The sequence below is a fragment of the Myotis daubentonii genome, chromosome 16, assembly GCF_963259705.1.
Source record: "Myotis daubentonii chromosome 16, mMyoDau2.1, whole genome shotgun sequence".
In the NCBI taxonomy this organism is placed as follows: Eukaryota; Metazoa; Chordata; class Mammalia; order Chiroptera; family Vespertilionidae; genus Myotis; species Myotis daubentonii.
The window spans coordinates 48,980,938-49,001,161 of record NC_081855.1 but is presented as its reverse complement, the minus strand read 5'-3'; the positions used below and the strand labels follow the sequence as shown (position 1 = coordinate 49,001,161).

The 20,224-nt window shown below is 56.8% G+C and overlaps 2 protein-coding genes across 5 annotated transcripts; one reads left to right on the top strand and one right to left on the bottom strand.

Moving 5' to 3' along the window:
• Positions 1 to 4,593: 4,593 nt before the first annotated feature.
• GRB7 (growth factor receptor bound protein 7) lies at positions 4,594 to 15,149 on the bottom strand. 4 transcript variants are annotated; one of them, XM_059670890.1, is made up of 15 exons: positions 14,313 to 15,149; positions 9,428 to 9,630; positions 9,175 to 9,325; positions 8,839 to 8,995; positions 8,590 to 8,711; positions 8,394 to 8,471; positions 7,702 to 7,839; positions 7,245 to 7,355; positions 6,926 to 7,024; positions 6,566 to 6,646; positions 6,344 to 6,460; positions 6,090 to 6,150; positions 5,892 to 5,979; positions 5,702 to 5,795; positions 4,594 to 5,113 (listed from the first exon to the last, which is right to left on the bottom strand). In XM_059670890.1, the coding sequence occupies exons 2-15, from the start codon at positions 9,577 to 9,579 to the stop codon at positions 4,967 to 4,969; spliced, it is 1,596 nt and encodes a 531-aa protein (XP_059526873.1). In that variant the 5' UTR covers positions 9,580 to 9,630; positions 14,313 to 15,149; the 3' UTR covers positions 4,594 to 4,966. The 4 variants fall into 4 exon arrangements, with proteins under 4 accessions (XP_059526873.1, XP_059526872.1, XP_059526875.1 ...); XM_059670889.1 differs by having other exon boundaries at positions 9,428 to 9,584; positions 14,313 to 15,147; XM_059670892.1 differs by lacking the exon at positions 14,313 to 15,149 and adding an exon at positions 14,205 to 14,227 and having other exon boundaries at positions 9,428 to 9,584.
• Positions 15,150 to 18,428: 3,279 nt separating this feature from the next.
• MIEN1 (migration and invasion enhancer 1) lies at positions 18,429 to 19,787 on the top strand. Its single transcript, XM_059670893.1, has 4 exons — positions 18,429 to 18,587; positions 18,689 to 18,786; positions 19,182 to 19,258; positions 19,341 to 19,787. Exons 1-4 carry the CDS (start codon positions 18,499 to 18,501, stop codon positions 19,422 to 19,424), a joined length of 348 nt encoding a protein of 115 aa, XP_059526876.1. The 5' UTR covers positions 18,429 to 18,498; the 3' UTR covers positions 19,425 to 19,787.
• The last annotated feature ends 437 nt before the right edge of the window (positions 19,788 to 20,224 follow it).

Sequence of the window (20,224 nt, the reverse complement as noted above, 5' to 3'; positions counted from 1 at the left end):
TAGGGGGGGGTCTATGAAATTCCAGTCCTGGCCCATCGGGGTGCAGCCGGCTGGGAGGTGACAGTGGGAAGCTCTGAAGATGGGCACTGAGGCTGGGTGTGAACGCTGGGCCTCCGTCCTCTCTCAGGACCTCCTCTTAATTCTGCGTGAACCCAGACACCAGATTCCCAGGTTGGGGGTGCCTGTGAGAGGAAAGCTCAGGCTGGGCAGAGGGGGGCAGGGGTGCGGTGCGGTGCGAGGTGGGAGCTGAGGGGGGTGTGAGGGGAGGGGCAGCTGCACTTCTGAGAAACAGCTCGGCATCTCAGCAGCCCGCAGCCTAACCCCCCTGCCTGCGGCTTCACAGCTCCCTCCTTCTGCCGCCCACGCCGCTCGGGGCCTCTCCGGGGGTCGGCAGCCCCCGCGGAGGCGGTGGCAGCTGGGGAGGAGCGACAGCTCGGGGGACAGCGGAGTGGAACCCATCGGGCGATGGAAAATGGACGGGGCGGGGGCGGGGGGTGCAGGACACCCCGGAGTAAAAACCACCCCCCACTCGGGGTCCCGAGCACTGGACCTCGGCCCGCCCGCGTATCCCCCCTCCACCCCCACCCAGGTACTCTCCCATCACACCCGGCAGGATCCAGAAGTGAAACCGCTCGAGGTCACAGCCCAGCGCCGGCGCTGCGCCCCGCCCCGCCCTTCCGGACACTGCAGCCCTGCAGGATCTCCCAGCGCTCGGCGACTGCAGGGAGGAAGCGGGGGGAGGGGAGGAGTGGGGCCCCGCGGGAGTCTGCAGAGCGGAGCCTTCGCTCCCCGGGGTGCCCGCTGGTAACCACGAGTGGAAACCTCGATGGGCACCGACCTGACACCGGGAGAGGCGCGAACAGCGCTTGCACTTCCCACCGCGGCCGCTGGGTGTCACTGCAGCCGCGCGGCTGAGCCGGCCCGGGCGCGGGTCCCTGGGAGTGTGAGGACCCGAGCCCCCGCGCCGGGCGTTCGCCCCACCGACGCCGCACCACGAAGCGAGGATGCGGCGCTCAGCCCTCCAGCCACCCTCCTGGTCTCTGGAGGCTGCCGCTCAGCCCACAGACTCGCAATGAACAAACGAACCCCCAGCTCCGCGACGCATGGACTCATGGCCGGGGCGCTACGGGGACCGACGACGCTGAGCGCCAGACACCGCCCCCCCCCCAAGCGCGCCCCCTGGCGAAGCGGCCGGGCCTTCCAGTCGCAGAGACAGGGGTGCCTCTGCTGAGAAGGTGCCTGCACTCCACCCCCCGGATCCTGCCCGGCCGCCCAGTGCCCCCCGCGTGCAGACAGCTTGTTCCAGAGGGAGAGGGGGCCGGAAGGGCGAGCTGCGGGTGCGGATCACACTCCGCACGTGCTTTGGTGCCAGAGCGACTACGGGATGGTCCCGCGGTGCATCCAGGCTCACCTGACTCAGGTCATGCCCTCCCACCCTCCAGCTCACCCCTCCGATGTGTGGGACGGGTGGCTCCGTTCGGGAGAAGGTAACCGAAAGGTGGGGACCTGCATGGGGACTGATGGGTGTAGGTGAGCCAAGGCTGGGGGGAAGGAGATAGGTGGAATGCTTTGGAAAACTGGAGTAGTCTGGTAGGAATGCCCACTCCTGCCATCCCAAATGTCGCTCAGGGCGCAGGTTGGGTAGGTGGGTGCAGAGGAACATGCCCGGTTGGCTGTGGCTCCGTGGGGGTGGGGGTGGCCCATCCCATCCCTGGGTGCAGGTTCCCCTCCAACTCCAAGGTCATAGGGCCCAGCTCCATTATGGAGACCCTAGCAGGATCCACGTGGTGGCCCTAAAAGAGGCCACCCCATCTCCCTCAGTCTCCTGAAAACCACCCCAACATAAACCCATACCATGGAAACGCAGCTACAGCTCAACGGCCCAGGTGCCCAGCAAAGAAAAACCTGTCCCGCCCTAGCTGGTTTGGCTCAGTGGATAGAGTGACGGCCTGCGGACTGAAGGGTCCCGGGTTCGATTCCGGTCAAGGGCACAGGCCGGGTTCGGGCTCAATCCCCAGTAGGGGGCGTGCAGGAGGCAGCTGATCAATAATTCTCTTCATTGATGTTTCTAACTCTCTCTCCCTCTCCCTTCCTCTCTTCCTTATAAAATTAAAAAATATATAAAAAATAAAATCTGGCCCTAACCGGATAGAGCAGCGGTCTGCAGACTGAAGGGTCCCGGGTTCGATTCCGGTCAAAGGCATGTACCTTGGTTGCGAGCACATCCCCAGTAGGGGGTGTGCAAGAGGCAGCTGATGGATGTTTCTATCTCATTGATGTTTCTAACTATCCCTCTCCCTTCCTCTCTGTAAGAAATCAATAAAATATATTTTAAAAATAAATAAATAAAATCTGTCCCTTCCTTGGGGGCGCCACAATCCATTGTTCAAAGCCCATGGATTGACTGGCGGCCTCATTAGGGCAGGTAGTGGACAACCCTTCTCAGCCCAGACACCCCTTCCTGTACGGAGATTCTCCATTAAACATGTATATAATAATCAAATTTTTAAGCTTAGAGAAGAATTTAATGACCCCTGTGTACTCTTTAAGCAGCTTTAATCCAACATCAATTCATAACCAACCAATGACTATACCCACATCCTCTCCCCTAACCTCTGGGTTATTTTAAAAACGAAGCTGAGCCCAGCCAGTGTGGCTAGTGATTGAACATTAACCCTTGAACCAGGAGGTCACGGGTTTTTTGTGTGTTTTTTATTAGGAGGCCACGTTTTGATTCCGATCAGGGTACATGCCAGGGTTGCAGGCTCGATCCCCAGTAGAGGGCGTGCAGGAGGCAGCCGATCAATGATTATCTCTCATCATTGATGTTTCTATCTCTCCCTTCCTCTGAAATCAATTAAAAATATATACATACATATTTTTTAAAGCAGAGATATCATTTCACCAATAAATAGTCCAGACTGCATTTCTTAAAGACTTTTTAAAAAGCATAACCACAATACTATTATCACACTTTCAAAAATTAACTAATTCCTTAATATCACCAAATATCTCAGAGTTCAAATTTCCCCTAATTGCTCATAAATGGGTTTTTTTTTTTTGGTTGGGTTTTTCTTCTTCTTCTTCTTCTTTTTTTTTTTTTTTTTTTTGCAGTTAACTAGTTTGGATTTGAATCAAATAAGGTCAATGCATTATATTTGGTTGATGTATGTCTAAATTTCTTGAAAACTAGATTCCCCATCTTTTCTTGAAATATGTTTTGTTGTTGAAGAAACTGGGCTGTGTGTTCTGATGTTTCCCAGTCTGGATTTTGGTCATCGCGTCTCCATGTGTCATCTCGCATGTTCCTGTTCCCTGAATTTCCGATAAACCAGTCCAGTGATTTTCAACCTATTTCACCACTTGGCTCATATAAACTAATGACTAAAATTCTGCGGCACACCAACAAATATATGTTTTGCTGACCTGACAAAAAAATAGGTATAATTTTGATTCATTCACACAGGACGGTTATTGTTGTGTTGGCTGTTGCTTTTTTTTTTTTTTTTTACAATCTAAGGGAAAAGAGGTCAGTGCCTGCTTTAGAAATTCTTGCAGCACACCGGCTGAAAACTGCCAAACTAATTGTTGGATCCAGATTTAGATTTGATTCCTTGGCAAAAATAACACCTAGTTGGCCCTAGCTGGTTTGGCCCAGTGGATCGAGTGTTGGCCTGTGGACTGAAGAGTTCCGGGTTCAGTTCCAGCCAAGGGCACATGCCTGGGTTAGGGGCTCAATCCCCAGTGGGGGGTGTGCAGGAGGCAGCCAGTCAATGATTCTCTCTCATCATTGATGTTTCTATCTCTCTCTCCCTTTCCCTTCCTCTCTGAAATCAATAAAACTATATATATTTTAAAAAGAGCCAAAATTATTAAAATTCTTAAACAAAAGTCTTCAGACAAAATAAATAAATAAATAAAGGCCGGCATGGGCAGTGAGCGGAGACCTGACCCTGCAGGGTCTGTCTGGGTGTAGGGGCAGGCGCAGGGGAGTGAGCAGATTTCTATGTTGAAAAGATCACTCTGGATGTTGAAACTAGGTTGGAGAGGGAAGCGAGACTCAGAGGGCTGAGTGCTGGAGGATTCCATAAAGGCTTTCTGGAAGGGGCAGAACTATTAGGACGGTAAGCAGATCTAGGGTTGGAGAGGAGAGAGGGGGGTTGACAGTGGGGGTAGGTACTGGAGCCGTTCTGTGACTTGGTGGTGGACATATACCTGGGTGTTGGTCAGGACCAGTCAGCCCAGGACTTGTAGAGGATGGGGATGCTGTCTGACTTGTCTCCACAGCCCAGGCCCATTGGAGTCACCTCCATAGATGTAGGCCCTACTGGGAAATCTCATCTGGATGACAGTCCCTTGTCCACTCATTCATTCAACAAGCAATTACTGGGCACCCTCTATGGGTCAGGCTCCATGCTGGGCACTGGGGGCTCTCAGATGACCCAGACCACGGCCCTGCCCTCAGAAACATCCCGGCTGGCCAGTAAGGGGCATCTATCCATCTGACACATTCACCAAGGCCTGATGCACACCTCTCCTGCCCCCCTTCTCAACTCCAGCGAGCCAGGTCTTGCCAGACTGAACTCACAGGTGTATCCAAAAATAACCTTTATTGTAAGGAGTATAAAACAGATCAACTGGCCTCAGTCTGTACAACGTGTGGGGCATCAGACCACCTGGGCTACCCCCATTTCTCCCATAATGCCTTGCCCCAGAGTAGTGCCCAGAAAGGAGCTCCCTGAAGGGGAGAGGGCCACCCCAAGTGCCTTCCCTTGAGAAGAGGGATTAAGGGTGAACTGGGGGGAGGGGGAGGGGGGCCACTTACTGCCTCAGTGAAGCAAAGGAGCAGAGGAGAAAACTGGATTGGGGGGAGCCTTCCACTCGTTCTCGATCCTGTCCCTGCCCCCTGACCCTCCGAGTCCACCCTAGGAGCCCGGGGCTGAGACACGGGCCTGCCGCCGCCCGGTCAGAGGGCCACGCGGGTGCAGCAGTGGCGCAGCAGGCAGGGCAGGATGCCGCGGTTCAGCTGGTGGAACTCCACGAGCTGCAGCAGGTCGGTGAAGCGCGTCTGGCCCTCGTCCATGCTGAAGTAGAGGCGGCCCTCCTCCTCGCTCTGGGGCAGAGCCAGGGGGTGGGCGGTCAGGGGGGAGCATGAGCCTGAGGGGCTCCCTCCTGGGCCAGGCCCGAGGTCCCCACTGCTTGTGCAGGGAGAAAGGAGAGAGCAGGAGACCCCAGACACGCTGGGGACCAGGAGGGGAGGGTGGAGGCGACAGGCTGCCGGGAGCCCCATGTCTCCACTGCGGGCATCGAGGGCAGCGGTCGCCAACCTTTCGGACCTCACGGACCACTGGCTGGCGACCGATGATCTAGGGCAGTGGTTCTCAACCTTCCTTATGCCGCGACCCTTTAATACAGTTCCTCATGTGATGGTGACCCCCAGCCATAAAATTATTTTCGTTGCTACTTCATCACTGTAACTTTGCTACTGTGATGAATCGTCATGTAAATATCTGATATGCAGGATGTATTTTCATTGTTACAAATTAAACATAATTAAAGCATAGTGATGAATCACAAAAACAGTATGTAACTATATATGTGTTTTCCGATGGTCTTAGGCGACCCCTGTGAAAGGGTCGTTCAACTGCTAAAGGGGTCGAGACCCACAGGTTGAGAACCGCTGAGCTAGGGGCTGACTCACCGGCAGGATAAGATAATGCTTGACTTTCTGCAGATGGCACAGAGACAGGACAAAGCCCTGCGGGTTCCGCTGGCTGTCCCGCACCAGGAACAGTCTGCCAGGAGACAGGGCCACGTCAGCGGAGGACACCGGGCTGCTGCCTTCACTCGGGGTCTCCCTTACTGCTGCCCTGCCCAGCCCTGCCCCTTACCCGTCTACCAGGCCTTGCTGGGAGATGAGCCGCTGGCTGTCCTCACGGGAAATCCGTCCATGGAACCAGGGTTGGGTTCGGTGGATGGCTGGGGTGAGAGGCAGACAGGTGGGCAGTCACTCTGAGGGGATCCTCCTACTAACCACCGCCCCCCCCCCCATGAGTGCGCAGCCCCAGGGAGGCTGTGCCCTCGCCCACCTGCACTGAGGCTGGTGCTGGAGCTCGGGGTGGGCAGGCTGAAACGGTGGTTCGTCTTCTTCTGCAGGACAGAGGGGACACAAGGGTCGGGGGTGGCAGGGCCTGGCTGGGGTATTGCCCACCCTGAAGAATGTAGAGCCCCCTTCTGCACCTCCCCTCACCCCTCCCCCTCCCCTTCCCCCTCCCCCTCCATGGAAACCCATATGGAGAGACGTTCCCCAGGACAAACATGCAGGTGAGTGCAGGCGCCTCACCCGCCAGGCATGGGCCTCCTCCAGGGCGACACTCAGAGCCTCCTGGGGGTTCTCGATGATGCGCCCCGTGTGGCCAGAAAAGTCCATCGCCACCAGGGTGTTGTCCGAGACACTCCTCTGCGCGCGGGACAGAACGGGAGGGGAGCGGTCAGAACAGGACCCCAGTGTCCCCGGAACAGGGTCTGGGTACCCACCCCAACTCACGCCCCTGTGTACACTCACCAAGGGTGGGGACCCCACACAGGACGGGCGCAGGTGGCGAGACTGTGCCTGCTGGTAATTCTTATACAGCTGCACCCCATACTGGGGTGTGGAGAGAGAAAGAGGGCCCGAGGTCAAGCAGGTGCCGGGGTGCGGGCCGGGACACCCCCCAGACAGGCCCCCCCAGGAGCAGGGCTGTGTCTGCCCCGGGACCAGGAGTGTGCTGAAGCCAGAGCGGGGACTCCAGCCTCGGACCCGGGATCCGAGAGCAGAATGACGCCCCTCTTTCTGGAGACCTCCTGCTGGCAGAGCTGTCACTCCTCCCTTGTGCTGAGGGTCCCGAGGGCGGGGCCAGCCCCCATGCTGCTCCCGGGGCCTCACCTTGAAGAGGCGGAAGGCGGATAACCAGCAGGTGCGGCTCTGCTCGTCCTCACTGCAGAAGATGCTCAGCCCCTTGTGGCCATTGCGAAGCTTGTTGGGCTGCGGGGAAGGAAGCTGGCTGATTCATTATCTGCCTTTAGGCCCTGACCTCCGATTCCTGTCTGTCTCCTGCCTCCTGTCTCCGTGGGGCAGGGGCATGGGCAGGCGCAGGCGCAGGGAGAGGAGCCTGGGTGTCCCAGACAGAACTCAGAAGCCCCAGGTAGGATCCCGGGGGGCTGAGCAGTTCCCACTCTCTCCCAGGCCAGGCCCGGGCCCTCACCTTGATACAGAAGCCGAAGTCGGTGGGCATCCCGTACAGCTTGCGGCCCTGAGTCACCACATACGCATTGGACTCGTTTACATCTGCTAAGTACTGCAGGTGCCTCGGGTCCTGCGCAGCACGGTGAGAAGAGCTTGGTACAGGCAGCTCTATCCCCCAGTTACTGCCCAACCAAGCCAGCTGAGGAGATATCAGAGCCGGGGGTGGGGGGACGGATACGGGGGAGGGGGGGGCAGAGAAGTGCCCCAGCTCACACAGCAAATCGAAATAGAGGCAGCACTCGAACTCAGTCCCCCTGCCTCCCCCACTGCTACCTCCTGGGGCAGGTAAGCTGGGCAGGAGGGAGGAGCAGCCGAGGGTCTCAGGGCCCAAGGGGAGAAAGGTCCAGGAGTTCCAACGGGGAGAGGCGACACCTAGCAGGGCCCGGACGGGATTTCGGAGGGGCTGGGGCCGTCACCTTGGAGGTGCCCTTGGTGGAGTAATAGAGGCCAGACCGGCGCAGGAAGCAGAAGAAGCGCTTCCAAAGCTTCCGTCCCGAGCCCCGCAGCTGCAGGAAGCCCTGGATCTCGGGGAAGCTGCCCGCATTCAGGAAGTTCTGCGGCCAGGGGAGAGCAAGAGGGTGAGAGGCCGCCCCGCCGTGTGGCTCCGTGGACAGAGCGCCGGCCTGCGGGCTGAAGTGTCCCGGGTGCGATTCCAGTCACCGGCACAAGCCCGGGTTGCTGGATCCCCAGTGGGGGGCGTGCAGGAGGCAGCGATCAATGATTCTCTCTCGTCATTGATGTTTCTATCTCTCTCTCCCTCTCCCTTCTCTGAAATCAATACAAATAAACCAAATAAAAATATATTAAAAGAAAAAAGAGGGTGAGAGGCCTAGAGGGGGCCACACACTCACACAGAAAACACGCAGCACGCAGGCACTGCCCCTTCCCAGGACCTGCCCTTATGAAAGGAGTTGCTCCACATGCATTTATTGTCCCCGTTTAACAGATGAAGAAACGAATGCTCTCGCAGGGAAAAGACACGTCCCCTCGGTTCTCTCCACCCCACGGAGGGAGGCACAAGGCTTCAGGGCCCAGAAGCAGCGGGGGCCGGGGGAGCCGAGGGGGCCGGGGGAGCCGGGGGGGGCCGTGACGATGTGAGTTCCCTCACCTGGATGAGGTCTTCGTGCGATAAGCCCGTCGGTGCATCCAGACAGCTGGAGACCATCTTCTCTGGGAACAGGGAGTGCTGGGCAGACGGGAGTCCAGAGTCAACGACTGAGGGCCCAGGTCAGGGATCAGGGTGTCCCATGGCCGGAATCTGTCCTCCCCCCCACCGCCCCCCCCACACACACACACACACTCACTGGGGAGCTCTTGAACAGTTCGTACTTGGCGAAGTTCTTCCGGAAGACAAAGCGGCTGTCGGCGCCGATCGGCCATGCAGCTTGTACTTCCACTACTGACTCATGGTCCTCCAAGACCCGCTCTGGGGTCAAGGGCAAAAAGCAGGGGTCAGTGGAGATCAGCTCAGACCTCAGGGATGAGCCGTCCGCTTAGCCCAAGGTGTGAAGCATTGCCTCCGGGCCCAGGCAGCCCCTTGCACCCCAACTCACCCAGTGCTAGATGGGGGTGGCACTCCACCAGCCCCCAGTTCTCATCACTGAGGGCGTGAGCTCGCTGCACCAGCATTTCACACACGTAGCGTGCGGTGGCGCCCGCCGCCACCTCCACGGACCGGCAGGCCCCGTCTTCGCTGTACACTTTTACTACCTGCACCCCAGGAATTGCAGATGACTTGAGGAAAAGCAAAGGGTGGTTCTTCCCCGCCCCCCCACCTGCTATACCCTCAGGGACCCCTGAGCAAATGCCCCGCCTCCAAGTGGTGCTGTCCCCCTCCCAGTCCCAGAGCCCTCCCAAGGCCCTGCCTTCTCTTTCCCAGGACAACTCACATGGGGGCAGCTGGTGTCTCGAGGGAGCAGCCCCCTTGCACTGGAGAGTCCCCCAGTAATGGGCGTTTGTGAAGGAGGACTACACAACTCAGGGAAAGGGTTGGGGATGGAGGGCAGAGAGGTTGTCCGCAGCTCCTCCTCTCGGAGTTTCCTGTGTGGGTTGGGGAAGAGTTGACTTCAAGCTTCTATTGTCTTTCCCAGTGCTGGCCGCGCCCCTCCCCCAGCCCTCCTCAGCCCCATCACCCCATTGCACCTGCTGGTCGGGATGGACAAAGGCTGGGACCTCTTCACCTCCCCAGGAAGGGGGGCATCGGGCGGCGGGGGAGTCCCCGGCGGGGTCCCCGGGGCTGGGTACAGGTCTTCTGGGGAGCTGCTGTGATGCGGTGGAGACAGGCCCAGCTCCATGGCATCTGAGGGAGAAGAGGGGTCCGAATGCAGCCTCCCTTGTGCCTGGTCCTGGGGAGAGGGGCCAAGGGGACCCGACCTCTGACTTCCCACAGCGGTCAGGTGCCCTCGGCGTTTACCCAGCACCTCACTGCTCCCCCTCTACCTGGAGCTTTCCTGGAGCCTTTGGGGAAAGAGTGAGCCCGTTTTGCAAAAGGGGACACTAAGTCCTGAGAAGCAAACATGTTGTTGTTGTTGTTAATCCTCACCCAAGGATATATGTTTTGTAAATGTTTTTCAAAATATATATTTTTTTATTGATTTTATAGAAGAAGGGAGAGGGACAGAGAGACAGGAACATCGATGATGAGAGAGATAGAGCTTGCAACCCAGCATGTGCCCAGACTGGGAAGCGAACCATGACCTTCTGGTTCATAGGTCAACGCTCAACCACTGAGCCACGCCGGCAGGGCTAAAATATGTGTTGTTGTTTTTATTTGTTTTTACAGAGAGAGGAAGGGAGAAACATTGATGAGAAACATCCATCAGCTGCCTCCTGCACGCCCCCTACTGGGGATCAGGCCTGCAATCCCGGCTTGTGCCCCCAATGGGAATTAAAAGGTCAACCTCTTGGTGCCTGGGTTTAGGCTCCACCACTGAGCCACACTGGCTGGGCCCGAGGATATTTTTTCCATTAATTTTTAGAGAGAGTGGAAGGAAGGAAGGAAGGGAGGGAGGAGGGGGGAGAGAGAGAGAGAGAGAGAGAGAGAAACATTGATGCGAGAAAGACACATAGATTGGTTGCTCCCGAACACACCCAACTGGAGTTGGGATCGAACCAGCAACCCAGGTTCGTGCCCTTGACCTGGAATCCTTGGCCCTTCGGTGCCCGGGCTGACACTCTAACCACTGAGCACACCAGCCAGGGCGAGAAGGGGACATTCTTGCTCCCACCACAGGTGAGCCAGGGAATAGAAGCCAGTGTTGGGACTGCTAGTCCAGTGCCCTTCCTTTCACCCCAAGTTGCCCAGGGGAAGAGCTAAGAGGGTCACCCCAACACAGCCAAGGCACAGCAATAGACGCCACGACCCACAGACTGTCTTGGGCTCCAGCTCTCAGCGTCAGGCCAAAGGGTCACCTCTCGGTCTCCGGAGTGTGGGGCACTCACTCCTCTGGGCTCTGCGCTGGGTTTTTGTTCAGTTGCCAGACCTGGCTGCCAGAGCCTGTTGTGGCAACGCATGCCCAAGTGCTGAGTGATGCACAGAGGGGAGAAGGAGGTGGGGAAGGACAGGAACCAGGAAGGCAGGAGGCAGGCTCAGTTGTGGTGGGAAAAGGATACCTTCGCCCCAGTAGCTCCCAAACCTGTGTGCCCTCCCCAGGCCCTTCCTCCTGCCCAATGTTCTTGAAGTTCTGATGCTAGAGGTACCTCCTCTGAGAAGCCTTCCTGAAATTTCCACATCAAGTCCAAAGGGCTCCCAGGGCACTGTGCTGGCCTCCGTGACAATTACTGTGCTCCTGTCTTATCCACCCCGCGGTCTCCTCGGCAAACCAGGGTTTTCCCCACGTCTTAGCACCCACAGGTGCATGGGAACCCAGGACAGGTAAGAGTAGGAGAAATGGGGCAAAGATGCCCACTGTGGGGTAGAGGCAGTGCAGGCCCCTCCTCCACAGGAACCAAGACCCCCTTGGCTGGTTGAGACCTGGGAGGACCTGGAAGACCTCACTAATTCCAGCCCCCTGCCCACTCTCTGGATCTCAGACCAGGGTTGTTAGGCTGCCTTGGGCACCTGGGATTGACCCCCATCCCCGTCCCCCAAGGATGTGGCAGGCCCCTGGCCCGTAAGTGAGAGAACGAGGGGACTTGGGGGACAGGTGAGTCAAGGTGGGGCGGAGCAGCACTGCCTGGGGCTCTCCATTCAACCTTGACTCATCTGTACAACTTCCTGGCTTAGGAGAAACACAAACAACCCTGCCTCTACCCACCACCTACCCTCTACTCCCGCCCCCAACCTACCAGCGTGGGAGGAATGGGAGGCTCAGGATAGGGAACAAGATGGGGGAGGAAGAGGATGCAGGGCCTGAGGCTCCTTTGACATAATCTCCTCCTTCCCTACCCTTGGCCTGCCTCCACTTCCCCAGTCCAGGTGGGACCTGTAATCCCTAGGTAAGCAGTCCAGTAACTATCACCCAGCCCAGGAGTCCCCTGACCCAGGAAAGAGAGAAGAAAAGCCTGGCCTGGATTCAGGGGCCCATCTGGAGAGGAGCCAACCTCCCAGTGGGTGCACCTCACTCGCCCAAAGAAACCTCAAAATGCTCCGTCCCTTGTCTGGGACCTCCCAGGCTTTCATTCTGCTGCTGCAGCCCACCTCTAGCACCCAGGACTCAGCAGGTCCAGGAGACTCATCCCCATCTCCCTTGTGGGATGAGGGTCCTCCAAACACATTGTCCTAGTGTCCTGGCCAGAGGTGTACCCCAGGACCAGGAGTGAAAAGTCAAGACACCCAAGAGGACAGACAGGCAGGTTAGGAAAGGCCTAGGGGAGAGACAGGGAGGGGCTGAGGGTCTTGCTGGAAGGGGAAGACACACCCACCATCACCATCAACAAACACCAGGATTTCAACACCAAAACACAATTTCACCACCACCACCACCACCCCTTGCTAACATCTGTCAAACAGCCCTGGTAGCTTCATTCCAGGGAGGACTAGGGAGAGGGGCTGAGAAGGGCTGACGACCCTCCTAGCTCTTCCCCTGGGCAACTTGGAGCTGTTCCCAGGAAGGCAGAGACCAATAGTGGGGTGGTCTGGGTCCTCCCCCAAAACAGATTCCGGTCAAGGGCACATGCCCGGGTTGTGGGCTCGATCCCCAGTAGGGCGCGTGCAGGAGGCAGCCAATCAATGATTCTCATCACTGATGTTTCTATCTCCCTCTCCCTTCCTCTCTGAAATCAATAAAAGTATATTAAAAATAAATCAAGTTTTCAAACTGGGGCCCTAGGAAATTCGCGTGTTTAAGAAACCAAACTCCCAAATCAGTTTGACCCCTCAAGGCTGCACGTCCCAGCGGCGGCTCCCCCAGCGCCTCCCGCCCGGTGGCTCCGGCCCCACCCTCCTCCCCGCCCTCCGTGCCTCCTTGTTTACTTCCTGAATCTTGCCCCACCTGGCAGGCCCCAAGGTGCGGAGGGTGGCAGGGCCCTTTGTTTGGGGCCGATAAACAGCAGGGCCATGGTCCGGCTTCCCAGGTGGGGGCGGGGCTCACAGGGCAGAGGCCTGGGCTGCGGGTCTGGCTGCGGCGGGAAGGCCCAGGTGTTGTCCGGTACTCCACGCCCCGCCCCCGTCGGGATGGATTGTAGGGGGCAAGGCTTAACCTTTGGGGGTGCTCTTGGGGTGCAGGGCCCAGGTGAGGAGGCGGTAAACCCCTTTGTGACCCGGAGTTGGGGGGAGGGACCAGGACCTGAGGCCCCGCCCACTCCCTCGCTTAGAGAGAGAGAGAGAGAGAGAGAGAGAGAGAGAGAGAGAGAGAGAGAGAAAAGCACCCAATGGGAAGGGGGCAGCTCTTTTAAAGTTTAATTTGGGAAGAATGCTACAGGGTCCGCGGAGTTAATCATTACAGGCCGCTTGCCTTCCAGAAGGGCCCCCAGCAGGGGACCAGGGGGAGAGCAGAGTCCAGGGTGGGCAGACCAAGAAGGGGCCTCTGGAGAGGCGGTAGGGTAGGGACGCCTGCCAACGGCGGACAGGTGCATTCTCCATCCCCGCAGTGCCAGGGCGACCCAGACCCGGACCCGGCTCTTTCTCCAGCAGCTCAGTCATCCCAGACCATCTCCCCCTTCCACCCCTCACCCTCCGCCCAGGACACTCTCTCCGCAGGCCGCGTGCGCTGCAGACCACCCACTGCGAAGCCCACCGCGTCCTGAGCCAGGAGCCCCCCCGCCCCGGCCTGCCCCGTCCCCGCCTGCCCATCGAGGGCAGGACTGTGGTCCTGAGCGGAGAGATACAATCATCCAGAACCCCTCTCTTAGACTGCCCCCCAAACAGATGGGAGGGTGCCCCCGGCCCGCCGTGGAGACGTTGGTCTTTGATAAACTTGGGGAACCTCAAACTGGGGTAAAACCAGGCTGGACCGGGAGCGACTCCCGGCAGCTGGCTCGGGATTCAGCCCCCCTCCCAGCTCGCCTTCCGGGAATGGGGAGGGGCTAGTTTCAGCGGGAAAGCGCGTCCCCGAAAGGGAAGGATCTGAGCTCTGGCTTCCCCGCGCCCATCGCCTCGTCCGTCCAGGGAGCGCGGGGTGGGTGCCCACAGGGCGGGCGGGCGGGCAGGAGATGAGAACGGGGCGAGTCTGGGGGCAGGTGGTGAGGAGGGGGCGGGGTGAGAAACTCGAGGAAAAGAGCCAGTGAGGCCGCCGGGTAGCTCGGCAGGAGGCCGAATCTTTCCACCTGGACCCCGGACGTGCCGGGGCTCCGCACCCCCAAGACAAAACGCCCGCTTCGGCCCTTACCTGGACCTTGCGCACAGGTACACCTGGCTGGGGCCGCGGGTTCGGGAGGGAGGCGCCAGGCCCTGAACTACCTGTCCCCCTCCTGCCCCCGCCCTCGGCCTGACATCACTGAGTGGGGGAAGGGGGAGCCCGTCGGCGGCTCAGCCGCTCACCTGGGCAGCCAGCCAGCCCGGGGCCCTGAGACCACCACAGCCTGGGGCCCCGGCGGGTCTGGGGGGCGAGAGCAGGTTGTCATCTGGGATCGATCTCGGTCCCCTTACCTGGAGAAGCCTCAGCAGGAGTCGTGGGACTCAGGGTCCGAAATCCGGCTCAGTCCAGGGGCCCTAGGGACCTGGACTTGGTTGCAAATCCACTCCCTCTTCTCTACAGGTGGTAGCAGGGTGTCCCCACGTCGGAGGTACAAGTCGGGGGTGGGGGAGCGTGAGCAGCCCTGTGTGTACCCGCTTCTGGCCCAAGGAAACTAAAATTTGTTGTGCAGGTGGAGGCGGGGCCTGGAAAGGGGCCTGGGAGGAGGAAGCACCCTAGAGGCGGAGACTCCCTGAAACTCGACGCCGGCTGGGATTGTTTTTGTCCTTTTCGGCCTGGCAGCAGGTGCCAGGGAAGAGGCGGAGACAGTCGACCTGAACCGCCTCCAGAGCGAAGATCTCGAGTCCTCGTCGCCTGTAAGGGAGAAGCTGGGGGCGGGAAAGTAGGGGGAAGCGGCCCCGCCCACTCCTCCCCTGGTCCCTTCTCCAAACCTGTTCATTGGCCAAGCCGGGCGGCTATCGGTTCCACCCCCTGGGGCAAAGGGCACTCTGCAAAAGGGGGAAGCCTGCCCCTTGACCTCCGGCCAGTCTAGTTACCCAAGCTGCATCCTGGCTCCCAAGAGGCACCCAGAGTGTGTCCTCCCTTCTAAGCAAAGTCCAGAGACTCAGCTTCTCCTTCTGAAATGGAAGGGGTAAGTCAGGATCCTCTCTTGGTGGGAGGAGTGATCTAGGCAAAGCTCTGGCCAGGTGCCCGGGACGCCGGAGAGCCCTCCCTCTAGCTCTCTCCTGCAGCACTAGGCAAACACTGGGGCTGGCGGAGGATCTGGGAAGCTGAGATCAAAGGCAGCGGCCACCTCCCCGCCAGAAGTGGGTAATGGTTGGGTAAACAAACAATCCACAAGGTGATAAGAGGTCTGCCATGAGAAATGGCTCCAGCCTCAACTTTCTCCAAACCAGATTTTTCTAGGAAAAACCAGTATGAGTGAACTAAGCAAAGAAGTAGGGCGGGGGGCCGGCGGGGGGGGGGGGGCCTAGGCCACCTGGGCCTCGGGGCAGCTGTGCAAAGCACAGTGGACAGTTCACTCAATGATTCCTTCATTCATTCAGCTGGTATTTGTTAAGTACCTACTATATGCTAACCCCATGCTTGGTACTGGGGAATCCAGCCGTGAGCAACAAAAACAAACCCCACCCTTGTCCTCAAACAGCCCAGGCAGGGAGACTGATGTTAATCAAAGGATCATACAAACAATAAGAAATGATAGGTGACAACTATGCTGGGAGAATGACTCACCTAGGGAGTCAGGGAAGTCTTCTCCATGGAAGTGACAACTGAGCAGAGGGGAGGCTGTGTGGGGCAAGAAAGTGGGTGTGGAAGGTAGGGGGAAAGGCAAGTGCTTTGGACTCAGTTGTGCTTTTCCCAGTGCGGCCTGTGACCGCCTGCCTCCAAATCTCCCTAGCCTTGTGCAAAAAACAGATCCCTGTGGTTCCCTGCACCCCCCCCCCCTTACTGAACCTGTCTCTGGGGCCAAGATAGGAATGTATGGTATTGACAAGCCCTCAGGTGGTTGTTCTGTAAACCTGGTTTAAGAGCCACCCATCCTGTCTGTCCAGACCGGCAGGAACTGTGGACAGAGGCCAGACCCTGCAAGGCCTATCTGGGCTTACGTAGAGGCACCGAGGAACAGGCCCGTTTCTATTCTGGAAAGTTCACTCTGGATGTTGAAGGATAGGTTGGCGAGGGAAGTCAGACTCAGAGGGCTGAGTGCTGCAAGATTCCACGTGTATGGATTTCTGGAGGGAGCGGAACTATAAAGACAGAAAACAGATCTGCGTTTGGGGAAGGCGGAGAGGGGTTGACAGTAGGGGCACAGGGACTTACGGAAGGTGATGGATTGTTGTGTATCTTGGTCATGATGATGGATATACAACTGTGTGTGTCAGGACTCACGTACACTCAAGAGGGTGAATTTTACTGTGTATAAATTGTATCTGAATTTTTAAATAAAAAAGAAACAAGAAAAAATAGATTCATAGCTCAATGAAACAGAATCAAGAGTCCAAATATAAACTCTTACATTTCTGGTCAATCGATTTTTGACAAAGGATCCAAGACCATTCAATGTGGGAAAGGATAGTCTTTTCAATAAATACTTCTGGGACAGTTGAATATCCACATGCAAAGGATGAATCTAGATCCTGACCTCACACAAGGCACACAAATTAATTCAAAATAGATCGACCTAAATGTAAGAGCTAAAACCAAAAAACTTCTAGAAGAAACCATGGGAGAAAGTCTTTATGACTTTGTATCTCAAATACAACAGCAAAAGCACAGGTGACAAGTGAAAAAATTGATAAATTAGGCTTCATCAAAATTTTAAATTTTTTGCCCTTCAACAGACACCACTAAGAAAATACACACACACACACACACACACACACACACACACACACACACACACCCCTTGTCAAACACTGGGAGTAAATATAGCTGATTAGGGACTTTGTATCCAGAATATATAAAGAACTCTTACAAATCAATAATAGACAAACAACCCAATTAAAAATGGGCAAAATATTTGAGTAGATGTTTTTCCAGATAAGATATATGAGTGGCTAATAAAGTTGCTCTTGTAAAGATGCTCAACATCATTCGTCATTAGGTTAATGCCAATTAAAGCCACAATGCGCCCTGGCCAGTTTTACTCAGTGGATAGAGTATCAGTCTGTGGACTGAAGGGTCCCGGTTAGATTCTGGTCAAGGGACGTACCTGGGTTGCAGGCTCAATCCCCAGGCCCCAACAGGGCCCTTGTGGGAGGCAATATGTCTCTCGCATATCAATGTTTCTCTCTCTGTCTGTCTCTCTAAAAATCAATGGAAAAATATCCTCGAGTGAGGATTAACAACAGCAAAATCCCACAATGATATACCACCTCACACTCATCAGAATGACTATAATCAAAGGGACAGATAAGTGTTGACAAAGATACGGGGAAGCAAATCCTTATATATTGCTGGTGGGAATGTAAAATGGTACAGCCACTTTGAAAAACAGTTTGTCAATTTCTTAAAAAGTTAAACATAAACTTACCATGCAATCCAGCAACTCAATTCCTAGAATCTACCCAAGAGAAATGAAAACATGTACCAAGACAGTTACATGAACATTCATAGCAGCATTATTCCAAATAGCCAAAAACTGGACTTTCAAATGTCCATCAATTAGAATACATAAACAAAAGGTGACATCCATAAAATGGGATACCAAGCTACAAAAAGGAGCAAACTGCTGGTACAGGCTACAGCGTGGATGAACCTCAAAACCTTTACACTGAATGAAAGAATCCAGAAGCGAAAGACCACATATTTTATCGTTCCATGTAATATACGAAATGTCCAGAAAAGGCAAGTTTATAGACAGAAAGCAGGTCCGTGGTTGCCTAGGACTGCAGTTGAGAGCTGGATTGACTGCAAGCAGGCAAGAGGGACCTTTTGAGGTTGATGGACATGTAGCCATGGGCACACAAGTCTATATGTCATTGTTTTAAAACGAATGGTTTAAAGAAATGCTAGAGTGGGGGACCTGTTAGTATATTATGGCGGGCCGCCAGCGAGGGAAGAGGCAGGGAGACCTCCTTCCCAGCCTCCATTTCTAGAGTCGCAAAATGGGAACAATGGTGCCAGCCTGTAGTAAGGCTGGGACGACAGGGGAGGTGCAGGGACTGGAGGCACGTGATGGGATCAGTGAGCGTAAGGAGTGAGAGCCCCAAAGCCTATGGTCCCCAAATGCAGGGGGAGAGGTGGTCACTGCCCCAGATTGTAGGGCCTGTTGGATCGACCAACGCCGGGTCCTGAGACTCTTTGCTCCACCACATTCTCTTCCTGGAAAGCGCCTTGCAGTTTAAGATATTTTATTCGATCAGAGGCAGCAGCAGCCTCCCAGCCAGAAGTGGGCAATGGCCGAGAAGTCCAGCGGACACCGGGTGCGGGACAAGCCCCCCCGAGCTCGCCCTGAAGGCGGTGTGCACTGGCCCACCCAGCCGCGAGCCTCCTGGCCAAGGCTAGGGTCAAACCCTAGCGGCAGCGGCAGCCGCGGCCTGCAGGGGGCGCCCGGACGGAACGCGTGGCCCCGCCCCCTCACGTGCCCGCGGCGTCACGTAACACCCGGAAGCAGCGGCCGGAGCGGAGCCGACAGCAATGAGCGGGGACGCGGGGCCGGCGTTTGCAGCGCCCCATCCCGGGGAGCTCGAACCGGGCAGTGGGGTCCGCATCGTGGTGGAGTACTGGTGAGCGGCTCCGGCCGGTGAGGTTCCGGTCCGGATGAGGGCGGGTCCGCGGGCGGTCCCTGCCCCGAAACCCAAGCGACCCCCAGGTGTGGTCTCCCTAGTGAACCCTGCGGCTTTGAGGCGACCTACCTGGAGCTGGCGAGCGCCGTGAAGGAGCAGTACCCTGGCATCGAGATCGAGTCGCGCCTGGGGGGCACAGGTGAGGCCGCAGAACACCTGCTGAGTCAGGGTGCCAAGTCCCAGCTGCCCCGCTCTGTCTCCGGCGGTGGCTGGCACCTAGTGACATGTCCAGACAGCTTGACCCCCCCTTCCATCGTGGACGGGGTCACAGACAAATCCTGTAAGGGAAAGACGGTGAGACTGTGAAAGGACAGGTTTGGAGGGGAGGGAGCCCTTCCTGGAGTTCAAAGGGCTCACATGCGTTCCTTGTTCCTTTGGCCTGACCCCGGGTTGGGTAATGTCTTGAAGAGCTGCAGGTCTCTAACGGGGCCTGCGGAGGACATGGGCGCCTGTGCCGACTCTGAGTGCGGAGGGCCTCCTGACCTTTGCCTTGTTCTCAGCAGACAGTTGATTCACTGGTTTATTTAATACCAGGGGCCTTTGAGATCGAGATCAATGGACAGCTGGTGTTCTCCAAGCTGGAGAACGGGGGCTTCCCGTATGAGAAAGATGTGAGTATTTGCAGTGTTGGAAGCACCCCGGGGTCACCACCCTCTGCAGCACATCATCCCACGCCATCTCTCTGCCCTCCAGCTCATTGAGGCCATCCGGAGAGCCAGTAACGGAGAACCCCTAGAGAAGATCACCAACAGCCGCCCCCCCTGCGTCATCCTGTGACGGCATGGGATTCCAGGTTCCTGTGGTGTTCTGGGGTACAAGCCTTGGTCTCCCCTTTGGTCCTGCTGAGGGTTCCCCACTACCCCTTTCCCCTCACTTAGCTCCAGGTAGCTGAGACCCTGGCCTCCACTTTGCCCCTTTGGGTACCAGGAGGGAATAGAAACTTCTGTTGGTCTGGAGCATGGGAGAGCCTCTCCACTGATATTATCACAGCCACCTTGTACCCCTTCCGGGGATCAGTGTCCACAAAAGCTTGCTCCCCGCTCCAGCCTTGCTGCACCTGTAAGAGGCCACTCGTTCTAATTTATTTTCTACTAGCCCCGGGCATTGTCAGCTATTGGCAATAAACTGGCACTACAAACACTTGTGCCAACCAGTGTGTGTTATGTCCAGCCTGGGAGTGTGGGGGAGGAGCAGGGTGGCTGTGCTGGGTGGGCGGGCTTTTTCTGGATAGCGACTTCTGGTTCAGTGATCTCTTCTCATAGCCAATAAGGAAAATGAGTGACCCAGTAGACACTGCCTCTTTCCCACCCACCCCCCTCCTTATGGTGGGTGGGGTGGGTGGCCTGAAGGATTTGTTTCTTTCTAAGCAAGAATGATTTGGTTGGCAAAGGGCTCTCAGATCAGTATCCTCAACTCCCAGATCCCCCTCAACCCAGAAGCCAGGACGTTGGAAGATAGGCTTCTCATTCAGGCTTCTTAAAGATGACCAGTCGCTCCCTCCAGGAAAAGATGAGTTGAGTGTATGTTAGGCGGAAAGCAATACGGGAAGGCACAGAACTACCCCCAGGCATAGGCTG

Bases quoted from the DNA above. Each gene is read 5' to 3' on its own strand.
- GRB7 (XM_059670890.1), bottom strand. From the start codon at position 9,579: ATGGAGCTGGGCCTGTCTCCACCGCATCACAGCAGCTCCCCAGAAGAC. The intron at 5,980-6,089 runs GTGGGCGAGGGC...CTCTCACCCCAG, and splicing joins CAGCACCAGCCTCAGTGCAG to CCATCCACCGAACCCAACCC. The intron at 5,796-5,891 runs GTAAGGGGCAGG...GTCTCCTGGCAG, and splicing joins CAGCAAGGCCTGGTAGACGG to ACTGTTCCTGGTGCGGGACA.
- MIEN1 (XM_059670893.1), top strand. From the start codon at position 18,499: ATGAGCGGGGACGCGGGGCCGGCGTTTGCAGCGCCCCATCCCGGGGAG. The intron at 18,787-19,181 runs GTGAGGCCGCAG...ATTTAATACCAG, and splicing joins GTCGCGCCTGGGGGGCACAG to GGGCCTTTGAGATCGAGATC. The intron at 19,259-19,340 runs GTGAGTATTTGC...TCTGCCCTCCAG, and splicing joins GCTTCCCGTATGAGAAAGAT to CTCATTGAGGCCATCCGGAG.